The sequence below is a fragment of the Chrysochloris asiatica genome, unplaced genomic scaffold (assembly GCF_000296735.1).
Source record: "Chrysochloris asiatica unplaced genomic scaffold, ChrAsi1.0 scaffold00111, whole genome shotgun sequence".
Lineage (NCBI taxonomy): Eukaryota > Metazoa > Chordata > Mammalia > Afrosoricida > Chrysochloridae > Chrysochloris > Chrysochloris asiatica.
Genome location: NW_006408629.1, coordinates 10,269,376 through 10,279,506, shown reverse-complemented (window position 1 = coordinate 10,279,506; position 10,131 = coordinate 10,269,376). Strand labels below are relative to the sequence as shown.

General features: G+C 39.8%; 1 protein-coding gene across 1 annotated transcript in view; it reads left to right on the top strand.

The window, feature by feature from the left end:
- The first annotated feature begins 739 nt into the window (after positions 1 to 739).
- RIOK2 (RIO kinase 2) overlaps positions 740 to 10,131 on the top strand; it is a 38,327-nt gene continuing 28,935 nt past the window's right edge. Inside the window, exons 1-3 of the mRNA XM_006867891.1 lie at positions 740 to 839; positions 4,938 to 5,076; positions 6,488 to 6,604. Of these exons, the coding sequence (XP_006867953.1) occupies positions 774 to 839; positions 4,938 to 5,076; positions 6,488 to 6,604 (322 nt within the window). The 5' untranslated portion in view covers positions 740 to 773. The remainder of the gene's footprint in view (positions 840 to 4,937; positions 5,077 to 6,487; positions 6,605 to 10,131) is intronic.

Here is a 10,131-nt window from a genome sequence, read left to right as displayed (position 1 = left end):
GGAAACCCTATGAATTGGAACGGAAGCCACGGCACACCACTTACTGAAAATGTAACAGACTGGGGCCCAAGAAGTGCTATCAGCTCAGGTTCGTCTCTGAACCATCAAAATAGTCAGTTTTCCGGGAAACAGACAAGTGATGAAAGTTCCATACATAGCCATAAACTACACTGACGCTTCCATCGCGCGCAGGCGCAATCCCGAGTCCCTGTGGCTTGAAAACACCACGCACGTATTATGGAGCAGGCGCAGTGGAGTTTTCATTAACCATGCTTTCCTTTGGCCTGACCCGACACAGTCAGTAGTGGAAATATTGCTTAAGTGATTACTGTCATCTTTACCTTTTAACAGCCTTAATTAGCTCGAGCCTCTCTGTATTTATTTTCCTTCCCTCTTATTGGCACTTTTTTTGCCTACATAGGAGCAGCTGTTTGGAGTTGAAATTCACGTTACTGCTCAGAGACAGGGCATGTCCTAACAGATAAAAAAAAAAAAAAAAAGTCGCACAGTGTAGTGAACCGTTACAGTTCGCCAACTCAGTCACATGACCAAATCACCTGTAAACAAAATTCTGCTCTCTTCCATACTGGGTCCTTCATAAGATATAGAAATCATTTTACTTTCCCGTGGAAATTTAACACAGGTTCTTACTATCTAGGACCTGTGATAGCGCGCGACGCATGCGCGAGCCATCTGGCTGACTAACACGTGAAAGGTCTCTACAAGCTTCTGCGCTTGCCTGCTGTGGTGGAGGTCTTTGGGGCTTGGCCGCCATGGGGAAGGTGAATGTGGCTAAATTGCGTTACATGAGCCGGGATGACTTCAGGGTTTTGACAGCGGTAAGAAGTCTTTTCCTGTTTTTCCCTTTCTCTTGTCCTTCCTCACCGTGCGCCCTCTTCCTGTTCTTGGAAGTTTGCTGGGAGGTGAGCCTTGGATCGCCGCGGAAACTGGAAATCCGGGAAAGAAGATCAAGAACCACGGTTTTAAGAAGCCTGGAAAATCGCTCTTCCTGGGGCACTTGAGTTCTCATCAAATAAAACAAAGATCACTTCTAATTTCTTCTCTTTCTGCTCTTCTCCTTACTGTCAAAACAGCCATCACACTCGCTTATCTGTGGCCTGGTAAGCTTCTCTGACCCTGGATTTCCAGCTCGTGGGCAGGGTTCCCGAAACGTCGTGAGGGAAATCAGTAGGGGTAGCATTGTCATACTTCATTAAGCGTGAATTCCTCTCCTTGCTCGCAGCCTCTGTCATCTCTGCTTCATTCAGTCAACACATATTTTTTGGGTTAAAGTAAACGAATAAATAAGCAAGATACTATCAGATAGTGACAATGAAGATGGTAAACAGGATAGTAGTGGTGGGGGTGTAGGGTGCCAATGATATTGTTGTTGTTGTTAAGTGCCATCGAAGTAGGTTCTGACCATAGTGACCCTACATAGGGTTTCCAAGGAGTGACTGGTGAACTTGAACCGCCGACCTTGCAGTTCAAACGGCTTTGCAGTCTGGCGCATTAACCCACAGGCGCCACACCTAAGTGGCCTCAAGTCGGTTCCTACTCATAGCTGGTGAGTTCGAACAGCTGACCTTACGGTCCAGTGCTTATCCTACAGTGCTACACTAAGCTGCCTGGATGTAAGAATGTGTGTTTATGTTTATAATCAGAGTCAGTTGTTAGGTGCCGTCGAGTCGGTTTGACTAATAGCAACCCTGTGCACACCAGTGTTATGCCACCTTCATAGCCATTGCTGTGTTTGAACCCAAAATCTGTGTTGTTGAGGGTCTTCCTCCTTTTCCCTGGAACTTTCTGCTTTTCCAAACATGCCCTTCTCCAGGGACTGGGACCTCCTGATAACATGTCCAGTGTAGTGACACAAAGTTCTCACTTGTAAGGAGCATTCTGGCTGTACTTCTTCCAATACAGATTTGTATTGGAAGAACAATACTGTTCTTTGCCAACACCTTAATTTTTCAGTCTTGTTTATTCATTGTCCAGCTTTCACATGCATGTGAGGTGATTGAAAACCCACAACTTGGGTCGGATGCACCTTAGTCTTCAAAGTAACATCTTTGTACCTTAACGCTTTAAAGCCATCTTTAGCAGCAAATTGTCCCAGTGCAATGCATCATTTAGTTTCTTGACTACTGTCTCTATGAGTGTTGATTGTGGATCCAAGTAAAGTGAAATCCTTGACAAGGTCAATTTTCTCTCTGTTTGTTGGTCCAGTTTTGAGGATTTTTTGTTTCTTTGTGTTGAGGTGTAATCCATATTTAAGACTATAATCTTTGATCCTTATCAGTAACTGCTTCAAGTCCTCTGCTTTCAGCAAGCAAGGTTGTGTCATCTGCATGATAGAAGGATTACACAGTCCCTGTACCAAAAAGAATTGGTCTATGTTCAATCAACAGTAGTGAGGTTGGCCTAGGATCGGGCAGTGTTTCGTTCTGCTGTGTATAATGTCGCTATGAATTGGCACCGACTCGATGGCACCTAACAACAACAACAGCATGTCATTTGCTCAGAGAATCCTTCTGTATTGCAACCCAAGGCTTGAAGTTCGTTCATTTTGAGAAATTCTGAGTGTGTTCTTCCCTTTTGGTTTTATAACTCCCAAGTCTTTGCACATTTCAGCTTCTACTTTTACTTGTATATAACTGTTCTGCTTTTTTCTGACTGATGGTACTCAATTTGATTCCTATGTGTATAGTTGCCATTTATGTTATTGAAATAAGTTATTTGCAATGAATAAGTCATTGATCTTGCAGAATTCTATCATGTGACATCCAGTGTTTCTATCACTAAGGTCATATTTTCCAGCTGCTGATCTTCTTTTGCTTGCAACATTTCACATTTAATCCCCAGTGCATTTTGATTGCATGTTTGATTAATTTCAGACCAAAGAAAAGTTGGTAAAATTCAATTCCCTCATCTTCGGCATTAGTTGTTAGTGTGTAAATGTTAATAGCAGTCATAACTGATCTTCTTTATGTTGTTGTATGCCGTCGAGTCAGTTCTGACTCATAGTGACCCTGTATAGAGTTTCCAAGGAGCAAGTGGTGAATTTGAACCACTGATCTTGCAGTTCAGTGCATTGTCCTTCAGCGTCACACCACGTCTTCTTTATGAATATTATCCTATTTCTGACAGCCTTGTACTTCAGGATAGATCTTGAAACGGCCTTTTTATAATGATGAATGTGACCCATCCCTCTTTGATTTAATCATTCCCTGCATAATATACCGAGTGATTGTCTGATTCATAATGGTCGATTCTAGTCCATTTCATTTTTGATGACTTCCAATTGTTGTTCATTTGTGCTCATTTTGAGTTGTGTCCCATTAGCAAATGATGGCCTCAAAAGCTTTGTTCTATCCATGTCATTAAAGTGGACTCTATTTTGAGGAGGCAGCACTTCCCCATTCATATTTTGAGTGCTTTTCAACCTAGGGCCTCATCTTCCATCCAGCACTGCATGAGACATTGTTCCATTGCTATTCATAAGATAGTTAGTGACTATTTTTGTTGCCAACACTGGTCTTATCACTTTATTGTATTGTGGTAGTTTGTGTCTTGATATCCTGGAAGATGTGCCACCTGTGTTTAAAATATCAATCAACAAGCTCACCCATGGTGGACAGGTTTCAAAGGAACTTCCAGACTCAGACAAAATAGGAAGAAGGAAGAGGCTGACTACTTCTGAAAAATTAGCTCCTGAAAACCTGAGAAATAGCAGCAGAATACCAAAGTCTACAAAGTCTGTAAGAATTAAAAATAAGTAAATAAAAGTGCCTGACCCTTGATAGGCAGTCATATGTTTGCTAAATAAAAGACTGTGAGTGGATGATAGGAACAAGCTGCTGGTGGAGAAGCCAGCCTAGTGAAATCTTTAGTAGAGTTATTGGAGGTCAGAGGCAACAATAGGTGCAAAGACCCTGAGGCAGAAGATTATCTTGGAGTATTTGAATACTTAGAGAGACCTGTGTGCCTGGAATGTTGTTGTTTTGTGCTGTGGAGACTCTTCAAACTCACAGTGACCCTGCACAGGGTTTCCAAGGCTGTAAATCTTTACGGGAGCAGAAAGCCTCATTTTTCTCCCATAGTTTCGAATTGCTGACCTTGCTACCACTATGCTATCAGAGCTCCTTATTTTGTTACATAACTATCTTCAATATCAGAAGATGATGTGTAAGTATCTGAAATATTTACATGAGGATTTCAGAAAGTTTGTGAGAGACCAGAATTAAAAGATAATGGAGTCACTTTTAAAGGTAAATGTTTCGATATTAACAAATAATTTACTATTTATTGTGTCTAATATGAAGTATGGGAGAGTGGTGGCTCTACAGGTTAAGCACTGGACTGTGAACCCCAAGGTCAGCGGTTTGAGCCCAACAGCTATGCTGTAGGTGAATGATAGGGTTTTCTACTCCTGCAAAGATTTATAGACTCATAAACCCTAAACGGGTCACTATGAGTTACTGCCAGCTCGATGGCACTTTAACAGTAACAACTATGGAATCCTGCTAATCCTACAAGGTTGACATTCAAACTCACTAGCTGCTCCTAGGAAACTCTGTACAGGGTCGCTATGAGTCAGAACCGACTTAGCATTTAACAGCAACAAATGTCCGCTATATTAAGCACTCAAAATTCTCTTGTTGTCAACTGCTGTAAGTCAATTCTGACTCATAGTGACCGTGTATAGGGTTCCTAAGGAGCACCTGGTGGGTTTGAACCACCAACCTAGCAGAAATGTCACTGGTTATACATTAAATTGAGATTAAAAAATAGGTTCAAAGGAAGACGTCATTATGTCTCAGAATTGTTTAGGGAAATGCATGTCAGAAATTTCAAGCAAAAGTTAATTTCTTGGCATAGTTTTGATAGACAGGGATGTTGTGGTGATTGTAATGGCATAATGGTTCCTTTAATTTCAGGTTGAAATGGGCATGAAGAACCATGAAATAGTTCCCTGCAGTTTGGTTGCTTCTATAGCAAGCCTTAAACATGGTGGCTGTAATAAAATTGTAAGAGAATTAGTGAAACATAAACTCATAGCTTGGGAGCGTACCAAAAGTAAGTATTTGAATCATCATTTCTGATTTTTCAACCCCAAATGAAGTCCTGGTGGTGCAGTGGGTTAGCCATTGAGTTGCTAACTGAAAGATTGGCAGTTCGAACTCACTAGCTGCTCCTTGGAAGAAAGATGTGGCAGTCTGCTTCCTTAAAGATTCACAGCTTTAGAAACCCTGTGGAGCCGTTCTACTCCATCTTACAGGGTTGCCAAGAGTTGGAATCATCTCAGTGGCAGTGAGGTAGCTTCCTCAGTGTTCCAAAAGGCAGGAAGTAAAAGTTGCCAGACTAGTTGAACTAGAATAGTAGACTTCATTTCTTTGTAAGGGAATAGCAAGTTCACATTTCAGAAGAACAAGTAGGGTAGAGACTGTTGCTGCCGTCTTTTGAAAATGCAATTGGCCACAGAACTGTAGAGCAGTACTTACCTACTTATCATACCATCGGTGATGAAGGGTGAGGTTTGTTTTCTTTTTCTCAACCAATCACATATCTGTACAAAATACAATCATGCAAAACAAGGTGGTGGTGGTGGTAGCTGTGTGCCCTTAGAGTCGATTCTGACTCATAGTGACCCTGTGTACGGTTTCCCAAGCTATAAATCTTTATGGGAGCAGAAAGCCTCATCTTTCTCCTGCAGAACCACTGCTGACATTGAGATTAGCAGCCCAGCTCGCAACCACTGTGCTACCAGAGCTCCTGACAAAACACAAGTATAAATTCTTTATTATTGAAGTCAAAAGCATAAAATGCGTTGGTCAAATTGATGTAAAATTTTCTGAACTTAAATACTTTTTCATCAGTTTCTGAAATTATTTTGTCACAGACCAGTAACAAAAAAGCAGCTACAGAATGGCATCAGAGTGCAGGTTACACTGAGTAGAACTCCTCTAGAAAAGAAATGCAGTTTGTAGGAAGGAGCCCTGAAGGTGCAGCGGTTAAGTACTTAGCTGCTCACTAAAAGGTTTGGTTCTTCATGGGAGAAAGATGTGGCAGTCAGCTTCTGTAAAAGATTGGAAGCACTATGGGCCCATTCTGCTCTGTCCTATAAGGTTACCATGATCAGAATTGACACAGTGGCATACGACACATACACGGCCAAAAGGCTGGCAGTGAGAACCCACCAGTGAGTCCTCAGGAGAAAAACCTGATACTGTGAAGATGTCAGCCTAGGAAATAACTCCTGAGAAGTGCTGCTCTGCTCTGTAAGGTCATTATGCATCCAAATCGACTCAGCAGAATACAGTAGTAATAGAAAGAACTAGGACATTTACAAGACTGGGTAGGTAGGTCAACTTTTTCCAGCTTAGACTGTATGTTTAACGTCTAATGTCTTGAACTGTTGTTGTTAATTGGTGGTTCAGTATAACTAAAAAATGGTCTCCATTTTTTTTTTTTTTTCTCTTTTCTTTAGCTGTCCAGGGCTATCGGTTGACAAATGCAGGCTATGATTACCTAGCTTTGAAAACACTTTCTTCTAGACAGGTAGTAGAGTCTGTTGGAAGCCAGATGGGTGTTGGCAAAGAATCAGGTAAGTGCTCATAGTGATATTGAAAACATTTCTTTGCTTTAATGTAGATGTCTTATGTCCCCTTGAAAAAGTATTCATCTTTAATTTTTCCATGTTTTCCAAGTTAACAGTAAATTTGCAATAAAGTTATGAATGAAAGTTCTCTTAGTTTAATCCATAATTGTTTTCAATAAATTCATTACTGAAAATGCTGTTATTTAATTTCCCTCAAATAATTGAAATCTTGGCAAATAATTTTGATTTGGCTTTACTTTATGTCTGTTAAATTATACATTTCTAACAGTTAAAACCATGTAACACAAAAATTACTAGAAGACAATGAAGGCATTTTTGCATCACATCACTGTGATCAGCAAGGCCTAAAGACAGGTGTGTGTACAGCACAGAAAAGCATTCTAAAATAGTATTGAATAGATAGATAGCTATGTATTTATTATTCTCTGGAAGACAAGAAGGAATGAAGAATAGGGAATGATTTTCTTTATCTCATGCCGTCTTGTACTCTGCTTTTATCCTATAGAGTTACATTATCTAAACTGAGGAAGCAAAATTTAAGTTAAAATCATGAGAGGATTATTAGGAAGCCTTCCCCAAAGAAGGTTATTGTAATACTTTGTGTGGTTTGTATATCTTCTGTGTTTATAACCAGACTTTGATATGTATTTAAGATATAAGAGAACTAAATGCACAATTTGTGTATACGTTACAAACTGTAAGAGAGAACGAAACACCTTCTTTGGGGGTTAGGCTTTCTGTTCATGTGTTCTGAAATTTGTTGCATGGCAAAAGAATATAATAAAATGTAAGTCTTATTCAAATCTCCTGTTATTACTTCCCAAGCTACTATTGTTTATTTTTTTAACTTGGTGGTTGCTTGGTGGTTAAGTGCTGTGGAGTCAGTTCTGACTCATAGTGACCCTGTACAGGGTTTCCGAGGCTGTAAATCTTTATGGGAGCAGAAAGCCTCATCTTTCTCCCGTGAAACAGCTGGTAGTTTTGAACTGCTGACCTTGAGGTTAGCAGCCCAACTCTTAACCACTACCTGCCTGAGCTCCTTAATGAAGTTATTAGTTGCTGTCAAATTGATTCTGATTCATGATAACCTCATATGGGCAGAAAGCCTCATCTTTCTCCCATGGAACAGCTGATAGTTTCAAACTGCCAACCCTGAGGTTGCAGCCCGGTTCGTAACCACTCCGCTACCAGTAGATAATTGCAGCAATTCAAACCCACCAGCTACTCCTTGGAAACCCTATGCAGGGTTGCTGTGAGTAGGAACTGACTTGATGGCAATAACATCAACAACAACATATATGTACTGATGGAGTGTGTGAATGTGATTGCTTATGTATTTTTACATATATGTAGTTATGTGTTGTTTAATGTCTGTGGGCAATATCTGACAGAATATACAGTGTTGTGTTTTGCTTTGCTTCTTAAGAAAGAGCTGTTCTCTTTTTGTTTATTTTTTCCCCTCTAATGGTTTTAAAAGGAGCTTTGGTAACACGGTTCCGACTTAGAGTGACCCTGTACAGGGTTTCTGAGGCTGTAAATCTTTACAGGAACAGAAAGTTTCATCTTTCTCCCACGAAACAGCTGGTAGTTTCGAACTGCTGACCCAGAGACTAGCAGCCCGATTTGTAACCACTATGCTACCAGAGCTCCTTCACTTTCTTTGTACGACTCTTAATTGAATTATTCTATAAAGAAGCAATTATACAGCCGAATGCACACTTTAAGGAGACAATCAGATGAAGGGTTGCTGTGAGTTGAAACCAACTCAAGAGCACATAACAACAATGGTTTTAAAGATACACACACCCCCCAAGGCTTTTACACTTGGACTCCTGGCGTGGTACTGTAGGATAAGCAGTGGACTGCTTACCACAAGATCAGCGATTCAAACCTACCAGCTACTCCTGGGAAACCATATTCAGGGTTACAATAAGTTGAAGTGGACTCCACAGCACTTAATAACAATAACAACTTCTGCACTTTAACTTTTTGTCAAGATAGATTTCTGATAACATTTCATATCAGCAGGTATCTCTCATAATTGGAAGAGTATTAAGTTTTATGGATGCTCCATAATATATTGTACCATTCCAGTTGCTAATGGGCTTTTTTTTTTGCTTTTTGATACCTGATACTGTAAACACTGCTGAACAATTATTGATATGTGAATTAATTTATAAATATGACCTTAGAAATTTAATTATTGGTACAAAAGGTATTTCCATTAAATTCTTTGATAGATACTTCCAAATTATTCTGAAAGACTTTGTCCCCATTTATAATTCCTCTAACAAGATAAGAGAGAGCCTGTTTCTCAAAAGAAATGAATAATGAAATTCTTCCTGAATGCTTATAGCATGTTCTGAATGTCAGTATTATAAATAACAACTTGTTTGGATAGTTGAAAGGTTTATTGGAAGATCTGAATTCTCTTTACTAACAGGTTGTTTTCTAACAATTCATTATTGAAGTAGTTGAAAAATTGAACCTTTTGTTGAAAGGAAGATGTTAAATCACTTCTTATGTAAGGACATTAAGGAACAACGTAAGGTTTCCCCACTAGTTGAGTGATTGTTTTTGACATAGGGTGGACACCAGTACACTGCAGGCACTTTTGGAGGCAGCCACCCTTGACAGGGTTCGTCACCTTGGTAGAGATGGTTTATTTCCCCCTCCCTAAATTTTATTTATTTTGTTGTTGTTGGGAATATACACTTCAAAACATATACCAGTCCAACAGTTGATACATGTACAATTTTGTATGTAGATGCTTGTCAGATATATGATTTCTGAAGGTTTACTCCCAGTTGATAGCTATTCTTCAATTTTTTGAGCAAGTCTTTTTTGATGAAGTTTTATGAGGTCCCATCTGTTTTGTATTTTGCTGTTTATGTTTTTGTTATTATTTTAGATAATCCATTGTTAAAATGTGGGCCCAACAGCATTTGCCCTTGCTTTATACTTCGAAGAATTTTATGATTTTAGCTTACACATTCAGTCCTTAATCCAGTTTGAACTTGTTTTTGTGTATGGTGTGAGACATCGATCCTGTTTCATTTGTCTGCATGCATGTAGAAATCCAATGTTCCCAGTACCATGTATTGAAGTGACTCTTTTTTCCCCATGGACTGGGCTTTACACTCATCAAAAATCAGTTGACCGCATTTGTGTGGGCTTATTTCTGGAATCTCAATTCTATTATTTTATGTTCTGTTTTGATTACTCTAACTGTATTATTGTTGTTAAAGTGCCTTCAAGTCGGTTCTGACTCATAGCAACCCCATATAGGGTTTCCAAAGAACGGCTGGTGGATTTGAACCACTGACCTTTAGGTTAGCAGTCCAGTACTTACCCTATAGCGCCACACCAGGATTCCTTGCTGTCCTGTAGCTGTTTTGTTGTTATTAAGTGCTGTTAAGTCAGTTCCAACCCACAGCGACCCTGTATAGGGTTTCTGAGGAGTGACTGGTGAGCTTGAACTGCCAACCTTGCAGTTCAAACCAGCTTTCCAG